The following is a 20,285-nucleotide window of genomic DNA, read 5'->3' on the forward strand; positions in this document are numbered from 1 at the left end:
CCAGCGTGATATTCGATACGAGGTATCGCGTGCGCGGGGTGGCTGGTGCCACCCTAACGTGGCACGTGGGGTGCTACCAGGTGTTGCCTAGACGTCGGGTCGATGCTGATCGGTAGCGCATGCGTGGCTATCCCCATTCCGCTTCGCTGTCCCCACTATCAGCTCCGCTAACCCTCGCGCGGACCTTCGTTCTCCCACCACTTTAGCCGACATTCTCATTTCTGGCTCCTCCACCCTCGACTTTCTCCCCCTTTTTGCGGAATAGGGGAGATAGAGGCTACCCTCTCCTATTCGAGATCTCACCCCAACGTGTGCCAGCTACCCTTCACCCCTCGCACCGTCCCTTCTACACGCTGCACTAACACCATCAACCCGCTACCAACAAGTTCGCGTCGCGTATCGGGCGACATAGCGTCACCACTATGCAGCCAATCTTCCATAGGAATTACCATCGGCCTCCCCCTTGGGAGTTTACACACTCGTCGTGACGCGAGGAACGAGGCCGGTGCCCGTGGCAGCCCGGCCAGCTGTTCTCTCTTCCGCTCTTTCTCTGTCTCTGTCTCTGTCTCTCTCTCTATCTTTCCTCTATGTCTACATTCGACACGGCGCGGCGGCCTCGACACCGACCACTTGCACACGCATCCCTCGCGGACGGTTTCGGTGCACGGTTTCTTTTTTTTTCTTTCTCTTTTTTGCTCGGGTTCACTAACCTCCACCGTGACACACGGCCGGTCTCGAACGAGCTTCCGTTTCGGTGGATTTACGGGCTGGGGGAAATTAAGCCTCGATCGAACGTGAATTAATTTGATATGTTTTAGTTATAAGTTGCTTGGGGACGGCCTCGAAGTTTTTGGAACGTGGAACTAGGGAGGTATATAAGCATCGTTTATGAGAAAGTTAGAGAAAGCATGGAATATTAACAGCGTGGTTCATACTTCTGTTTAGACTAGTTACGATTTGGGCTAACCAAAGTTGCAGGCTACTATAAGCATACGATGGCGGCAGACTGCCATAAATCCGAGTTTGCACAATGTGTGCGTGCGCGGGAAAGAGAGAGTCGATCTGTTGGCGTACACCCTCGTCGGGTCGCAATAGCGTCGATCAACAGGGTTTCCGAAATTTCCTCGAACTTCAGACATTCTTCCTTATCGACCTAACCTTTGCAGGAAATATCTTCCACGTTTCATTCTTTCGAAATTTCTCCAACAGACAATCTTTTCGAGCAACCATCTCCTAATCGTTATTAAATTCCACGAAGTAACAAGCTAAAAGATACTCTTAAAGACCAACAAAGCGTGGCTACGCCAATGGCGATGCACACACGCGCGTTTCGCGCAAACGTGGAGGTCGCGCGCGCACACAATCAAAAGGCCTGCAGGAATCGAGAACTAGCATCGCCACCCTCGAGGGGTTGCGCAGCCATCCCTTGCTTCAGCAGAAACCATCAGCAGCAGCAGCGGCGGCGGCGGAGGCAGCGGTGGCAGTGGAACGATTGCAGCGCCGCCCCCCGATGCTGACTGAAGGGGAGCCGCAACGGAGGGACGGCGGGGGTTCCTAGTTCCGTTGTGGTCGAAACGAGAGGTGGAATCGGTAGTTGAAGCCAGACGAGGAGAGAAAATAACGTAAGGTAGGGGATAAGCGACGGAGCGGCAGCGCCACCGACTAAACAGTCGCACCCCGTCGTTGTGATCGTATTCGAGAGCACCCCTGTCACTGGCGAGAGCCGCGACAGGGAGCGACCGAGAGAGTATCGGACAGACAGACAGACGGACGGACAGACGGACGGACGGACAGACGGTCAGTCAGTCAGTCAGTCAGTCAGTCGGTCCACTCAGTTAGCCAACCAACGGAAGTTAGTAGTAGTCGTCGTGTGAGAAAAACTGTACTGCACGAGGGGACGGAAGAATTGAACAACATATATCTATACACGTATACATACATACCATATATATGTATAAACATTGAAGAGAGGCACGCTGATGAAAGAGGATCGAGAGACGTGGACGGACGGCGAGTGAATAAAGAAGAGCGGAGTAAGAACGAAGAGGAATACAGACGAAGATACAAGGAGAATCGGTAGTAGGCATCAACCTGATCAAGTAGTAGCATAGTAGTTGTCTAGTGGTAGTACCGAGAGAAAAAGAGAACGCGAGTTTGCTAGTACGAATCGCAGAAAGGGGTGAGGCCGGAAAAGTCGAGGAGGGTTCTCGTGCGAACAGGCTGGCATGGTGGCGGTGCATCCTACGAAGGAGCTGCCCTCGCTGTGCCGATGACGAGGCTGCAGATCACGCCCCAACGTGAGCAAGGAAGGACGAAGAGGAAGCCGCAGCAGGCACCGTCAACGGATAGCTCGATCATCCGGGGAGAGGTTAACGGCAGGTTACAGATACGGACGGCGCTGAGTGACGGACGGCGGCGACGGAGGCGACGGCGTCGCAACATCGACGACCGCATCGTCGTGGTCGACGGCTGGTGTAACGAGGAACGCGATACCGGCGATAGCGGTGCCGGTGGCGGGCTAGGCGTCGCGCTAGTCGACGTCCTCGACGTCCTCGACGTCCTCGGGATCGTCGATCGTCGTCGGTACGGTGGTGCGTTTGGTGCGGTTGGTGAGGGTGTTGGTAGTGGTGTAACAACGTCGGAGGTTTTTCGTGACAGGGATACTACGTCAGGATCATCGTCGTCACCGGCGCCGAGTGATCAACACCTGGTGAACGAAGCACGGAGAACCCGTGGTTACAACGGCTACGGAACACCACAACTGCGTCAACATGCCGCGCTGCCTCATGGCCAAGAAATGGAAGGCCTACCCGTGGCCGGATCGCGTCGACGATCCACAGGAAGAACAGAACGATCCTTCGAACATTCTACAGGAGCAGGGGAACCATGGGATACAGCAGACTTCCGCGTCATTAGAGAAGAGGCAACACAGGCATGAGCCAGAGGACGAGGAGATCGACGTGGTTGGGGATACGGATAGCAGGCAAGTCGATCATCAGCAGACCTGTTGGGGTCCGCATAGTCCAACCGCTGGTGCCACTGCACCTAGTCCACCACCACTGAACGCATCTGGTGCTCTGTATTATCATGGTGAGTAGGTAATCTTTAATGTTATCAGTTGCAACTGGTTGTCAGAATGCGTATATGAAAGCAATCAGGTATCCCTTAAATGTAGCCTAATATAAAATTCCACGTGTTAGGTTAAGGAGAATTCCCTGAAGGAATTACACGATCATCTTATTTACGATAAACGCTAGATCATCGTAGCCTACTCTCTATTTACATCTTCGTGCCACGCCCTACATTGCCCAGATTCCATGGATTCTAATCTCGCGCGTAGCATCGCGAATTGCGATGAAGAGGACCGTGCCACCACTGGTCACAGAGACTCTTTTACCCTCCGAGATTGGACCCTGGAGTCTGGCCATACGTCGAGCCACGGGGGTGACACACCCGCCGATTGGCCGATCGGCTGCGCTATAGAGAAATTGCGGTACTCTACCGCGACGATAACACGAGGCATGCTCCCCATGGGACTCGCAGAAACGAATGCGAGATAACTATCGTGTGGACAACGTCTCCTTCGACCGACTAACCCCTCTTCATCCCTCTTGATTTAATGATTTTCCTCGTTTAGCTCGCGATCGTGCGATGGATTCTGGCCATGCGTCGCACGCACACGTATGAATACACGTGCACACGTACACATGCCCGCACATAGACGTAGACACAGACACGTTCACGCGTTCAGCGACACACCCGCCAGGCCGATCGTTGATTCTACTGCGGATCTTTGGGTGGATCGAAGCAAAAGGGGAGGAATGATTCCTCTTCCTCGCTCTCCCTCTCGTCCCATTTAGGTCACGTTCCTTTTACGAACAAAGCGTCCGGCTGTGTTTTTTTTGGAACCGCCTTTTCTCTTGTGTCTCTCAGACAGATCTCGCGTTATGACAAACGGGGACATCGGATTTTCGGCAGACGCGCTCTGATTCGCTTTACGTTCCTCTGCCTGCAGTTTCTCATCCTAAAAGACTCTCGTTAATATCGACCATCTCTACTTATTATTTTTCTCCACGGCTAAAATATAAAAACGAACATGCAGAGAAATTATTCGTCGATTCCAAAGAAATAAGAATTTCCCGTATTTATTTCAGCTAATAATAAGTGGTACAACTCGTAATATCCGAAACTAAATCTTTTAAACTCACGTAGTTTCGTAGCTTACATTCCCAATAAAATTACCAGTTGCATTATTTATCTGTACAGATGGTAGAACGTTTTGAAAGTGCATTGAATATTACTGCTCTGCTCTGAACTAACTGAATCGCACGTTTAAAATACCGCCACGGAGAGAGCTCACAGAATTAACTTTAAATTCATAAAGTAGGAGAAACATTCCAACGTGCAATTGGGTCAGATCGTGGTATTTACAATTCCATCTCCGATGAAAATCTAAAGTCTGGATTCATTAGTTATTTCGATGCGTCTGCGATATTTCGAAACTACTTCGACGAGCCATTGTTTAGAGAGGACACGATGATGAACAAAATTAGCTACTCGAAACAGAAATTACTAGCATTTCGAGGCTACCCTCTTCGAGAACGAGTAATTTCACGAACAATACATGTTTTAGCTGGAAACTCAAACAACGACGAGTTGGAAAACCAACAACAAACAGGGTACATGTTGAGTGCATTCCACAAGTTGACTCGAACGGACGCGTACATAAAAAATACGTGCCTTGTCTATCATAGGGTTGAACATTTCATTTTCTTGTTTATTTATAGCCCATTAAAGCTATAAGCACTTCGATTGCTTGGCTTATGACGTATTTTTGTTATCCTTTGTTACGCAATGGAAACGCTCGCTTTTGTCTCTCTCTCTCTTTTTAACAATCACGTTGATCAGTTGGTTGCAAAAAATTCACGCGAAAGCAGCTGTTAATTGAATTCAGTTATCGATTATAACGCCCGACCGTCGGGTCTTTAACATGGCGCGAAGTGTTATGTAACACGTGTACCACCACGACGCCGCGACGGCGTGGTCGTGATTCAACGTAGAATTTATGAAAAGCAAAACAACGATCGTTCATCGTTCTTATCGTGGAATTTGCATACCAGTAAACGTGTCCTCTTGTTTTATTCCAATCCTCGAATAAATATCGTTCGAGAAGAATTTCAATAAATATCCGTTTGTATTATTCTGATTCTTGGATATGACATATCAAATGGCGAATTATTTTTATAATTTTTAACAATTATCACCGATGAAATAATTTCTATTTTTACCATTATTTTGATATTACCGTTATTGGAGAAATATTTTGGCTCGTCATTGGAAATCGTCAGAGAAAAATGTAATTCCTTGGGTATAATTTATTCGTAACCTTTCATCCAGTGTTCGATTTTATACATCGTCGAACGCGACCTTGTCAGATCAGAATTCAGGTCGAAAATATGTAAGAACGACGTGGCATCGATTAAACGGCTTCCTTTTACTGTGACTCTCAACACACGAATAAACGAGCTGCATTTTCTTCGCGGTCACGTAATGCCTCATTGTAAGGGCTGCTTCTCACGCTTCCCTCCTATCATATGATTCTCCTTTCACAATGTTTACGTCCGTTTAATTTGTAACGTCAACCAATGCAAACAAATTGTTAAATGCCGGACAAAATATAATATTTTAGAACGACTGTATTCCTCGCTAAACATTCACAATTGTACGAAATCATCAGCCTCGGAAATAAATAGCTTTAGATAGTATTAAAGCTCGGAAAGAAATCCTTTTATCTTTGATCGACTTATTGCTCCGTAACCAATTGAATTACATATTAAAAAAAACATGTTTGCTCGAAGGATGACTAGTCTGAATCAAGTTTATACTAGGTTTCGGTTAATTCCGACGTGGTATTTTTAATAATTCCACGAAGAAGCTGTGCGGATGAGGAACAATTAAGGAAATGGCTTGGATTCGAAATTAGAAGATTCGAATTAATTTTAGGCAAAGTTTGGCTTACGTTCGAATCACCTTCTGATTAGGTTTTTATCGCGAAAAAGAAAAGTTAGGTGGGCGAATTTTCCAAAATTTTTCCGCAGTCAGAATTGTCGGAATCATCGGCGGCCCGGATCCATGTCGGCGGATACGCTAATTGCCAGCTTTATTATCGCGACTCGCGAAACGGACGCGCTCGCTTGACACCCACTGCGGCTCCGCGCGTTGCGCAAACGCACGTCACATCGCGTTTTTCGTTGCAGCGGTTCCCAACAATTCCGGAATCCCTACCGAATTCAAACAAGCCTCGAACAACCGCGTTAAACCTTGTATCATTCTTCAAAAAATTGGAAAATATCTATCGGCCTCTCCATCGAAATTATTCTATCAATTTCTTTCAAACGGTTCAATATCTTGTGTAATATGGTACCGATAATGTAGCGTGCACGGCTGGTTCGGAACGATCGGCGAATAACAATAGCAAAAAGGACCTTACGTCGCCCTTTGAAAGGCTAGAATCAACAGACTCGTGGGAGCGTGCAGAGCGTTCATTCGACATTATTGATTCTCACCCTCTCCCCTGGCCCCTCTGTCTCTCCTTCAACCCTCCCGCTCTCTTACCCTCTTTCCACTCACGGTCTCTGTCTCTCCCTAGGCCGTTGATGAAATGCACTTCCAGACACGACCGCTCTCTTCTTTCTCTCCCTTTCTCTCGCTCACCCTCTCTTTCTCATCTTCCTTTGTATGTGTTTGGAAGTGTACGTATAGGTTTGCGCGTGTATGTGTGTTAACTTCCTTTTATTTCAGCCAATAATAGATGCGCGCCGGTTGATCGATCGTCGGCCACGGTTTTCTGATTTATTGCTGTCACGCCCGTCCCTTACCCCTCTTCTGCTGTCGGCCCACCGAGGAAATAGACCCCCTGCGATTCGTCAAAGCGCTGCTCTTTATTCGCCTTCTTTCCACAATCGAGAGATTTACGCGCCAACAGGGTTCTCCTGTTAATTCTCATCTGACTTCTCTGCTTTCGACGCTGAATCATTTTTTTTTTTTTGTGGTGTTGATAGATTATCGTATTCGTAACGAACGACGGAGCGATGTAGATCGGTCGTCCTCGACCTTTGTCGAAGCTAGAGATTTTAATATCGTACGTAAGAAGATTCCTCGTTCTTAAAAACTGCGATATCTGCACACGCTGAAGTGCCATCTGTTGATATCAACGGCTCCCTTTCCATTATTCAGACGTTACGATCCGGTAATCCTTGTTGTTTATGAATCTCGAACTTCTTAAAGTCGCGTGGCCTTGCTTTATGGATGTTTTGTCGAATCTTCTTTAAAGAACCTCTAATACGACTTTATATGTGCGATATGTGTCACGGTATTGTCCACGAATGATACAACATATTGTTCCTGCAACTTTAGTGTCAGTTTCGTCCCGTTAGAAAGTAACGTAATTTGAATGACGATACTCTAACAAAATCCACATTCAAAAATATGAAAAATCATGTTTCGTTAAGATAAAAGTTATACTTGAAACTAATAATTCTATAATAACTATAATTTCGTTAATTTAATAGATGCGAATTAATTAAAATCGCTGTTAGCAGTGAAAAGATCTCGTTTATAGAGCGTTTATTGTTAGTCGAAAAGCAGGAATAGTCTGACTGATCGATGGCAATTAGGCAGGATGATCGCGTAATTAACAGTGCTGCTTGACGACGATGATTATCGCGGCTGGGTGGCGCTAGTGTCGGGATCAAAGGATCGGGTCAACGAAGGGAGGGGGAGGAGGATAAATCCTCGTGACGAGAATGGAAGTCGAAGGAATAGGAGTTTCTCTGTCTTACGCGGTTCGAAAGCTTCGCACGAGGGAGGAAATCGATTTTGAAAATCCGCTGAGTACGTGCGGATTATCGGTTTAAGGATTGCCGTTCGACGAGCGCGGCTTTCGACGCTGGAACGGGGTCAACACCTTCCGCGATTTGTTGCATTTGCGGAATAAACTAGCTTCTGTTTGCCGAAGACCTTCCTCCAATCCCATCGTTGATGCAATTTTCTAGGCTTTACGTACGAATCGTATTATCATCTTATTCGAAGAGCAAATTAAAGTTTGCCTGTTCGTTGTTTTAGGTTTGAAGTAGATTTAAAGCATTACGATCGCAACAAGTGTCGCATGAATAGTTAGCGACGTTAGATTTTTATCGTATGGAATTTGTTTTAATGATGCATAAAAGTTTCCCGTCACATCGAATCTGGGATTAGGTTAATTCAATCGATCGAGTTTGTCTATCGAAAAATACTTTCTTAACTTTCGGGAAGATACGAGATAATCTTTGTTAATATACGTAAATTAATTTCTATTTTATGCGAAAGTTCTTCTCAAAACAATAATTTGTCGAAACGAGGAATGATTCACCGAAGGCCAAAATATTCTCCGTTTCTCGTTCCCTAATATCTAAATTCTTTACGTTCACGATCAACCATCGGAAACATCGACGAATCCAATCATATCGCGCTACAATCGTGAAACGTATTTGTATTATACGATCAATGATGACAAAGATAATAGAACCGTAATACATTTTCAAAAAAAGAAATTACCCAATTCCAATTTCTCATTACTTATTCCTAATGTCCAAACCCACACAGATCACCGCGAACATCGACGAACCAAGTCGTACCGTGACATGAACACGGAAAGACGAATTTGCATTGTACAATCAACGAGCACGTTTCATCGATTGCGACCGGGTAGGCCGCTTGACAAATCTACTGGAAAACAACAAGAATTTCCGAATCCTTTCGTATGCACGACTCGCTAGTGAGAAAAGGAAAAGCATAAGAAGCAAGTTAATCGCAAGCTGTGCTAAGTTTTAGCGTGAAAACGAGTTCGACACATACATTTGTACCGAAAGAAATATTTTGAAGCTTATTATAGCATGAATTCCCGACTTTTGTCTCTCGAAAAAGAGCGCAGCTAACGGTAAAAAGCACAGAGACACGAGGTTGACAACGCCGCGACATGGGCAGGCAATTTCTGCGCTCCAGTGTTCGGGTCCTACTCGCAACAATGCGAATGTCGCGTTACATTGTCGCAGCGGCGGTATCGATCGTGTCCGGTGGAAGGCAACGTGGCATCGAAGGCTAACTGTCGCGTGTCCTGTCGCGTGGACACTGGCAATAAAAGGAAGGACCGACCGTTTAACTGTTTCGCTGAACATTATGTGGAACTCTTCCGAAAGTGTACTTAGAGCACAACTAGAGCCGAACTGACGTCGAACGAAAAGTTTGACTCCGTTGAAAGGTGTTGCTATAGTTGTTCATTGAAGGTTTGGGAAATAATGGAACACGTGTTTTTAACTCGTAGTTGGCATTGTCGACGATACTTGGGTGTTTCAGTACTTTGTTTCAGTTTGTTTTCTTCGACGAAGCATTTGTTACAAGACAGGGTATAAAATACGAATTAGAACTACAATAGATGATCTGAAATCAAGTAGACGAATTGAAATTAAAGTGAAATTATGGTGGTCGATTATGTTCCTATGATATCAGTTGTAGTTAATGACAATGTATGGAGCGTTGTTGTTGAATTTCATTGTTTCATTTAGACATCGATCAACATAGGAGAAAAATAGTATTGACATTTTTAATGAAAATGATGGATACGAAAATTGGGGCAATTGTCCTTGGATAAAAGCTATTTTTACGAGGTAGATTTCAGATTTGCTAGATTTCAGACGCTAGATTCCGTTAAAATTTCTACGTTTTTATCGATTGACATTTTTAATGGATGGCTTAGGTATGTTCTTGCGTAGTTAAACATAGATGACGTAGATAAACGCTGGATAATATTTTATCTTGACATTTGTCATATATGCCAGTGACAACAGAACTCTTATAAGCGTCGGACCGCCATTTACGCGAAATATACAATAAAAGGTCGAGAATCCTTATTTAGAAATATCACGAAACACCAGAATAAAATTAAAAAACATGAAGAAAATATGAAACAATCTGACTCGTAATGACATGATACAAATCTTAAAAATTATAAAAACCAATGCAAACGGTGCACTTCAATTTTAATTCAACGAAAGAATAAACCCACGTATCGTAGAAACAACATAGAGACAAGAAATCATAAAAAATCGTAAAAAATACAAAAAGATATAAAAGTTCTTAACAAAAAAAGGAAAAAGATAAATTCACGTGTCACAGAGACATGTAGCGGCACAGAGTCAGAGGACGATGCGAATCGAGAACGACTCATGTTGTTGTTTTACCTCGAGACATTAACGCCGTTATGATATACGAAATGTAATAATAAACAAACTCCGAACAAAATAATATAGCCGCTACGCGCAACCGTCAACCGAAGTTGAATTTAAACTCTCCGGTACTCCCCTGACCAGTATAAATAAACGAACACGATCGTTAAGACAATGAGTCGATCAGTAATCAATAGTTAATCTTCATCGAGCGTTCTTATAGCGAGTTACTATCGAGCCGTCTTATCAACCAGAATCAGTTAGTCAGTAGTCAATCACGAATCAGTTAGCTATCAGTTATCAGTCGGTCAGTCTTTGAATGAGTCAGTTATCGATCAGTAGTCAGTTAGTTACTGAGTATCGAGCAGTCTTAGAGTAGTATTATCATCGAGATAACGTACTCATTACCGCGTATACGCATAACGAGCAACACTTAGCGAACGACGACGAACTCTGTACTACCAATAGTTTTAAATATATTTGACTGCACCAAGTAACTCGTTTCGTCACTATATACACCAATACGTTTAATCCTCCTCCATAGAAATTTTTCCCACACACACGCAACAGATACCCTTTAGTATAATACAGAAAGAAACTCATCGCCCTTTTCTTCGTTTTGGTCGTTTTCTCGTTAACAATCGCACATGCTGGGACCAGCTGACGCGTGCCAGCAACAGGAAATGAAACGGCGCACCGGTTCCGTGTGATTCACGAATTCAAATATTCATGGCGGGGGCCATGGGGGTTGCGAGTGAACCGGCTGCCACCTATACACGTTAGAACGGAAAGTAAAAAGGGAGAAACAAGGAAGAAAAAGAGACAGAAGTATCACGTTATCGATGCCCTTTAATTTACGCCGACGACGTGTCTCGTTCCAGCCGAGAAAATCCTCCGAAGATAATTAAAGGCTGTCATTTCGTGGCTCGATTCGTCGTTCGTATTCACGACGATCCACGCGGCGCAACCCTGTGAATCGGAAAACCTCGTGGCGTTTAATTTTCGAACCAGCAACCGTTTCCAATAATCGTTCGCCACGGAAATGGCCAAATTAAAGGAAACTTTTATGGATGGAATACGAAAACTCGTCGATGGATAAAATTTTAGCTGTGTTGGATAGAATTTCGTTGCTGGGAGAATATTGCAGACTGGTTTCGGCTTAATTGAAAAATGCTTTTCCGCGTTATCGCGGAATCGAAGAGATCGTACTTAGTTGTAAGAAGTCTCTTATTTTGTGTCTATATATATTTTTAATTATATATATGTATATTCTATCTTGTAAAGAAAAATATGAGCCTTCATTTGGCGTAAAAGAGAAGACAAGGTCTGAAAATTGCGAAACAATTACGAAGTCATATAAATCTTAAATTATGAAGTTGCAAACATCCGTATGAAGCCACATAGTACGACATGTGATTTTATTATGGACTAAAATAACTTTTCACCATGGATGATCCAGATGATACAGACATTCTGTTATAATATTATAATTTCCAGAAATAATATTTTCATGAATGTATTAATTATAATGGATATATTAAAATTTTGTTGAATACTCTCTCGCATTCTCTCGTGGGCGTAGAAAGAGACACATCCGATATTTGTCTTGGATTTATTGGAATATTTAATACTCAAGAAATTTGTTTCATGATTCTCTTTTTCAATTCATTCAAATTGTGATTTATTAACAAAAATGGAGCTGGTTCTTTGGAGTTGCTTAATTCTTTCGCTTAAAAATATTCTTGTTGTTTCTGCTTTAATTTCATTTTTTTCTGGAATTGGGGTTGTTTGTTTCGAATGGACTTAGGTGATCGAGCGATCTGATTCGTTGCAACTAGAAAGGGTGAAAGGAGTTCATTGAACCCTCGACGGATGCGAGTTTCGATCGCATGAATTTCGAGACGCGAAACCTTCAATTTGCATTATTCATTAGCAATCCCTAATCAGCTTCGAATCCCCCATTAAGTTTGATTGACCGTGTATCCCTCATTACTTAATATTCCGTGTTAATTTTAGCTCCGACAGTGACTGAGCCAATTCGTTACCTGCACCAACACGCTGAGATTGATAATTTCAATTGATAATCCTGTATCGATAATTTGCATTTCGATAATCCTCCTCGATCAAAATTGAGAAATGTAATGAAATATACATAAATTTTATCCTTAGTTTACAAGTTTATAAGTAAGCAGATTATAAAAGAAACATTTTCTAACACAAATGAGAATTCATTAAATTTTATCAAACATACGATATGCAAAATACCAGAAGAATGAGACGCAGTAAAATATTGCTTAACATATGAAACTTGATGAGATAATATCATGAAACAGGTATTAGATGCTACAACCTATTTCTTAAATCATCGAGTTACAAAACTGACGAAACCTTGGAAAGTATCTTCCATAAGAATACAAGTTATACCAAGATACCTAGATTTGAAAAATTATGCGCCATTAACGATAAGCCACAAGAGCTCGAGTCTCTAAGACGAGCTTTCCCATTTAACGAAGCAAGTTTATTAGACGATTAATGTCGTTACATCCACCAAGTGCCTCATAAACCTAACCGATTTACCAAAACCAATCTACCCGCAGGTTACACGCACGAGTCATGGATCAACCACGAAGAACCACCAAAGTACGCGACGCTGCGCTCAGCGGCGGAGTTGGCCCGACCAGTGGTACCATCTCCGCCGCCTCCAGCCGCGCCTCAAGAGCTGGCCGCGGTGATGACCGGGTCCAGCCTGCACCAACCACACCCAACAGCCCCAATGACAACTCCGTCGTCGTCGTCCACCTCGATATGTTTGCCTCCGAGGAAAAGCCTCTCGATGTGTTTCACCAGCACAGGGACGGCGCTATCGCTGCCCCCGAAGAAGAAGGACATTTACAGGCCTTACAGCCTCCAGCCGATGTTGGAGATCCGCACGTCAGAGATCCGCACGCCGGAGATCCGCACATCGGAGATCCGCACATCGGAGATCCGCACATCGGAGATCCGCACATCGGAGATCCGCACATCGGAGATCCGCACGTCGGAGATCCGCACATCGGAGATCCGTACGTCGGCCGAGGAGGATCTGTCCGCTGCGCAGGCGATCCTCGACCTGAGCGCGTCCCCGGCTGCGCCCACGCACTCGGTCTTCATTCACACTTTATCGCCTCCGCCTCCGCCTCCTCCGCCTCCAACGGTACCCTGCGTCGCGTCGACAGGCCAGCTGCAGCCGACACAGTTGCAGCCGGCGCCGACCGCGCAGTCTATCCCTGTCTCCGTGCTGGTACCGGTGCCCAGCTCGCAAACCAACCAACTGCGACAACAGGAGCAAACCCCGCAGCCTCAGTCGCCCGCCACCGCGGAGGTCAACGCAAATTGCTCCGCCGGAAGAGATGGGTGAGTATCCAGGGTGGGCATTTCCATGAGAAGCGATGGAATATTTTTGTTTTGTTTTATTTGATGTAATATATGTTTCTACTGAGAAGTACTATACAGAGATGAGAAGGCAAGGTTCTTCCACTTCGGGTGTCTGTTTTTATGATTATGTCGGGTCGATTAGAAATGATCAATCAGATACGCATTCGTTTGCCTAACCACCTTCTTATCTTTGCACGGTAGACAATTCCACTGAGAAGTAGACGAATCTACCAAAAGGTAGACGAGTCTCTTTACATGTAGGGTTGCATATATATATATATATATATATATATATATATATATATATATATATTGATTATATTTGGATCGTTATAAAGGATGAATGTAATATATGGTTGATGGATGAGTGATTGTGCAAATCGATGTCGCAGTAAGCTTTCTGTATGTATGTGATATATACACGATAGCTTGTTATGGGTGTCACATTGCCTGAAGGCTGTTGTATAACGTATTGTGTTCGTCGATATGGATACGTGTATATATGTTCTCTCTCATGTCGTGTACATCTAGTTCACGAATCTGTCGCATGGGTGTTACTCGTTGCTTATAATAAATCTTAAACAGCAACCTCGATTATAGGCATTACACGAACTCGATCCAACCTCTCGGAACAAAGTTCCAAATTTATCATAAATCACGGTGTTTTCCTTCCTCGACAGCACCACCACCAGCAGCAAGACGGTGGCCTACACGTACGAGGCATTCTTTGTGTCGGATGGCCGTTCGAAGCGTCGCAGTGCGAACGCAAATGGCGCCGCGGTGCCTGACAAGGAGGCTGCTCAGCCGGATAGGCCAAAGTTTACGTGCACGGAGTGCGGCAAACAGTACGCAACCTCATCGAACCTGTCCCGGCACAAACAGACGCATCGTAGCCTCGACTCTCAATCGGCGAAGAAGTGCATTCACTGTGGCAAAGCATACGTAAGCATGCCAGCCCTGGCGATGCACGTGTTGACCCACAAGTTGGCCCATAGCTGCGGCGTCTGTGGCAAGATGTTCTCCAGGCCTTGGCTGCTACAAGGCCACCTGAGAAGTCACACGGGAGAGAAGCCATACGGGTGCGCGCATTGCGGCAAAGCATTCGCCGATCGGTCGAATCTACGTGCCCACATGCAGACGCATTCCGCGGACAAGAACTACGAGTGCTCGAGATGCCACAAAACCTTCGCTCTCAAGTCCTATCTGAACAAACACCTGGAGTCCGCTTGTTTACGCGACGACGAGATGCCGCCGCAACAACAGCAACAACAGCAACAACAACAACCTGCTACCAATGGTAGCAACGCGACGACGCAACATCAACAGAGCAATAATCGTGGTTTGTAGCAGCGCTTCGACGACAGGAAGACCACGACCAGGCGCCTCGACGCCCTAGAGACCGCTGCTAGGGAGAGCTAGCGGTCGTTCCCAGCGACGCCCGGCTAACCGGGACGACGAGGCAAGATCGATGGGAGAAGATTGACGGGGATGAGGAGGGAGAGAGGGAGAAAGAATAAAGGTTTGCCGTAGGTTTTAAGTAGAAAAGTGCCAGTAGAGAAAATGGAGGATAATAGAGAGAAGTAACCTAATGGTAGATGGGTAGAGGGTGAAGAGAGGGGGAAATGATAGGAGTGTGTCGGTTTCTTAAATAATGTCTAACATTAATAAAAACGTCCAATAATGTTAAGTCTTAAAACGAGCAGAAAGAGAAAAAAAAGAATAAAAAACAAGATGAAACGACGATGGATAAAGGAGAGAACGATGAAAAAAAAAAAAGATGAGATGAAAGAAACGAGAACAAAGAACACGTCGAACGGTGACGTCCACACTGCAGTCTAGTCACTCTAGTCGATTATATCTAATACATTATGATATTATATTATTATATTATATATTATATTATTATTATATATATAGTATATTTACTAGCGCGTACGGTTCTAGTCGCGAGCTCGTTACGGAGACACACTATTTATTGATACTTAGCTGCCTAAATGAAATAACGAATAAAAAGAAAATTCTTCGAGGATTAAACAAGAATTACACACGTACACGCATATAACAAACCAAGGGGGACACACACCATGATATAACGATAATAACGACGATAACGAAGCAGATTATTAAAAGGAAATTAAAAGACGATAGATTCGGTGCAATAACGACTCAATTAGAAGAAGGCTCGACTTAACCACGAGCTAACGAAATTTCCGGCCGGTTTTCGATTCTCCCCAAATCCTTTCCCCCGCGAGACCCTGCATCGACGCTCGTCCTCAGCGTCCTAACGCCAATGCATTGGCGACACGGGTATCGAATCGTGTCTAGAGATCGATTCGTCGCTCTCGTTGAAACGTACAGTCGTTGAAGCGACCATTCCGTTTCTTCCGAAGAGCACCGGATCGAATCTCGAGACGATCGGCCCTCTCCCATGTTCCTTTTTTCGATGGCTCCTTCCACGGTTGGACCACAATTACACTCGACCACAGGGCGATCGACGGATGATGGATACTCTCGATACAGGCGCCGGTGCAGGCCTGTACGTTTCTTTCGATGATAAGGAAGGAGGTTGTATATAACTCGCTCGTGTAACTTGTTTTCATTTTTCTCACGTTGATCGTTAGATCTCTTGGCGGCCGTTTGATGGTAACTTCTGCGGTTGAATAGTGGACAAGGGAGTATTTGATCAGTAGCAGCCTTTTCAAGAAAGACATAAAAAAGCAAAAACGGAAATTCAATTCTACGTAGACCATATGTGAAGGATCTGAAGTGTTCGAGTAGATAAAATCAGGCTAATTATTTAGACAGGAGAGGAAAATGAATCTCCCATTTGTTTCATAGAAATTAGTAGAAAATTCGAAGATTCTACGCTATACACTGCATAAGAATTATACCGGACGAAATAATAATGCGATAGGTGTCAAAAATTTCCTTGCTCGCCACCGTGTACCTCGACCATCCTAATACGCTCTACGTCATGCAAAACCGTTTCATTCTTACGAACGATAGTTCGCGGAACTCCTCAACTTTTCAAATATTTAATTCCATCAATTTTCTCGCCGTTATTTTTACCTCGCACAGAAGAACACGGTTCCCATAAAAGAAGGGGAAGAGAGAAAAAAAAACAAGAGAAAGTCATCGACAGTGATGCGTGGCATAGAACGTGTTAACGACACGTGGACATCGATCGAGCCGCCTCGAGGTCGTCGTATTTGCAATACTTCCAACGTGTTCACAGTTTTCAGCGATGTTACACGATCGGTTATATAGAAGCTCGAATATGAAATAAAGTAATATTCTAAGCGCGTTCACACGCGTACATGTTTACATTACACAGTAGGTATACATAAGAACACGTAGGAGAAACAGACAAATATACACAGACACACGACACGCAGCGCGTTACACGTAATATTTAGAGCAGATTCGAGTAATAGATGCGTAACTTTGTTATACACATATTTTATAGAAGCAATATAACGAGTAAGGAAAAAAAAAGTAATAATGACGACGCGTACGGTCAAAAGCAATGTTTCGACACAACGAATTATATAATTATACATATAGAGGCGAACATCGAAGTTTAACGTGATGGAAAACGATGATTTGCTTCGGCAGAAACTTCTTCGATCGTCTGAACCCTAACCACGCTCTTCGGTTTTTCGCGATCGTCGTTCAAAATTGGCGCCACGACCAGTCGGATTTCGCGACTCGTAAAAATTCATCGTTTCTGCCTCTTTTAAACTAAAGCAATATCTTCGAACGTTTCAACGAACAGGCCGCTTCCATTTTAGAATTTAACGAAAGAAAATGATTGAATATTTATCGGTTCGATCGTGGGAGAGATCGACTAATCAGTGGCTTCGTGGTTTGCCTTTTAACGATGGAGAATGCGCTTCGTAAGGCTTAATTAGCTTCTGATATTTTTTAAACGGTCCTATAATTAAGTAAGCTTCGTGCAACGAGTGGAACACCAATATAGTCTTAAAAAGAAATTTCGTTTAAGTATATTTTATATAACGAACAACGACCTTCGCTTCGAACGATAAACGTAGTGTTAGTGACGCGTATAAAATTCCCATTCAGCAACGCAACGATTACACATCGAAATTCGCGAATCCTTTTATCGTAATATTAAACGTAAATTCTTGGAACTACGTTTTGTAGGAAAAAAAAAAAACAAAGAAATATTTCGAGACAACGAAAAGTGAGTGTCAGCGAAATCCGGCTGAAAAATCCGACCTTCGCTTCATTCGACCAACTTTTTCTCCGAAAGCAACGATTACACAGCGCCGAATAATTCCCGGAAAAATAACGAAAAGGAAGAAAAAGTAGAGAGGAAAGGTATAGAGGGATTGAAAAAAGAAAAAAAAGAAGGAAATACACGCGAAACACGATCGCGAGAGAACAAAGAAGAGCGTGGATCAGTGCCAGCTTGGGAAGAGCTGTCGCGACGATCCAACGAGTCCTTTTGTATTAATTATTGCCGACAAATAATTACCGCGTTGCATGTACAGAGTAGCCGACCTCACCGCCAAAACAGTAAAAAGAAGCAAAAATGGCAAAAAAAAAAAGAAATATTAATCGCGAGAAAAAATGGAGAAACGAAGCACCGGAAAACAGAATACACATGAACACGTCTTGTACTATACTTTGTGTTTTCGCGTAGCGCTCGTACGCTCATCGTTGGATTCCACCGGGGGCTGTAGGAAATTTTAGACTCTAAAGAAACGTTAGGGGTCTTTCCTCGCGAAGGGATCCAACGATCGAGTAGATGAGAAATCGATCGATCCCAAAAAGCTTTCCTAGTCCTCGCCCTCCCCTTCGTGCATGGTGACGTTTGTTTCGTGAGTTTTCTCGAAAACGCCGTGTACCGCGTGCAACGATTGCGATTGTCGCATACGTACGAACGTAGAGCAATAAAACACTAAGCAATACTAACGAATTAACGAGTTAATTAACGAGAAACGAAGTAAAATGAAATTAGTACGTCGGTCCGGGTAGAGAGCAGAGACATTTTAACCGAAGAAAAAATATAAAAATAAGAACAAAAAAAAAAAAAAGTAATAAAGAATTAACGAAGTGCACCGTTTGACGCGTGTTTGTTGATTTGGTCGACCGAAAAAAAAAAAAACGCAAATAAATGGCATGCGCGAGGATAAAAGTAGAAAATATAAAACAAAGAAACTAGGACGAGAGAGAGGAGCGATCTGAATAATCGTTGATCGCACTCCTTTCCAGTTCCTCCACTTTGCTTTCGATCGGAGAATTCTTGACCACCGGCACTAATCGTCTCTCGGTTTTTAGCTACTGATTTCATTGTTCTTCATTACGTATAGTAATTACTTTTTACGAATTGTTATCAGTATTATTATTATTATTATTATTATTAACGTTTTCGGTATCATCGTATTTATTATTGTCATCGGTATTTATTATATTTATTTATTATTACTATTATTATTAGCAACACCGTGTATCTTTATTTACCTCTATATAAATTCACCTTATTTCGTTGCTGTTGTTTGTTGTTGTTACGTATAGTCATATCCATTATTACTGGTGATAATGCTATCACTTGTAACTCTCCACTCTATCATAGATCTATCTGTTCTATAGCGATTATAATTTTTGTTGTTGCTAATACAACGACTCGATACAACGATCGGTATCGTTAAAATGCATCGCGCGAGGCAACGAAAATAAATGTTCGAAAAGGGAAAACGAGGCACACACAATCTCTGTCTTTATTTTTCTCTTGCTTTCCCGCGGCCGCTCTGGTGAAAACAAAATGCAATATGGCGTCGCGAATTGCACGTCCACCAAATAAAGCTGCTTCTATTCACGAGCCAGATTCGCGTGTACAGTCGTTGGTCGACGTAATTGGCCGACATAATTGAGCTTCTGGAGCGTGGTGGTCGCATAAAGTCGTAGATTTCCGGTTCGAGCGAGGCGGAAATTTCAACGCGCTTAATATATCTGGAAGCTTCATTTCACCGCCGTATTGAAAGACTCCGAGCGACTATTCGAAAGCAATGTATTTTTGTATTCTCTGTTTACGGCGTCAGGGAAATATTTTGGAATAACACACGCGTGGAATTATATATATATGTACGTTTCTAGTGATAAGCTTGAATTATTTTCTATGGAACGTAATTGATAATTATAAGATTCGTAAAGCGACAATATTTATTTTCGCGATTTTTGAAGAAAATCTACCCGGGGATTAAAAACACGAAGAGACAGATATTCTTTTTTTAGTCTATCTTTCTTTTTCGCTAGATTCAGGCGATTAAAGTAAACCAAAGTCGGCTGATCTCCAATTAGATTGGTCGACGATAGGAGAAAAAAATTGGGCGGTGGATGCAAATATTCGGAGAGAAGGTTGAACTCCGAGTTCGTTACTGGAAATTGCACCGGTTCGTTACGGAAGTCTCACGGACAATTAAACTATTTTAATTGACCAGCCAGCGAGACCATTTCACGTTTGTCCTAACTTCACGGCGATATTAACGGCCGAAAGCGATTCTCGAACTAATTAAGAGTTCTTTTCCGCTCTGCCCGTGGAAAATTCGGCCTCTGTTTTCGACCGCCCACTTTTCTCCTGGCCTT

The 20,285-nt window shown here is 43.6% G+C and overlaps 1 protein-coding gene across 3 annotated transcripts; it reads left to right on the forward strand.

Annotated features, from left to right (window-relative positions):
• The first annotated feature begins 1,510 nt into the window (after positions 1-1,510).
• On the forward strand, positions 1,511-15,481 carry LOC132916285 (transcriptional repressor CTCF). Of its 3 annotated transcripts, none has more exons than XM_060976161.1 (4): positions 1,511-2,591; positions 2,659-3,090; positions 12,860-13,655; positions 14,357-15,481. In XM_060976161.1, the coding sequence occupies exons 2-4, from the start codon at positions 2,772-2,774 to the stop codon at positions 15,021-15,023; spliced, it is 1,782 nt and encodes a 593-aa protein (XP_060832144.1). In that variant the 5' UTR covers positions 1,511-2,591; positions 2,659-2,771; the 3' UTR covers positions 15,024-15,481. The 3 variants fall into 3 exon arrangements, with proteins under 3 accessions (XP_060832144.1, XP_060832145.1, XP_060832146.1); XM_060976162.1 differs by having other exon boundaries at positions 1,511-2,583; XM_060976163.1 differs by having other exon boundaries at positions 1,511-2,079; positions 2,162-3,090.
• Positions 15,482-20,285: the final 4,804 nt, after the last annotated feature.

This window comes from Bombus pascuorum, chromosome 2, assembly GCF_905332965.1.
Source record: "Bombus pascuorum chromosome 2, iyBomPasc1.1, whole genome shotgun sequence".
Taxonomy (NCBI): Eukaryota; Metazoa; Arthropoda; class Insecta; order Hymenoptera; family Apidae; genus Bombus; species Bombus pascuorum.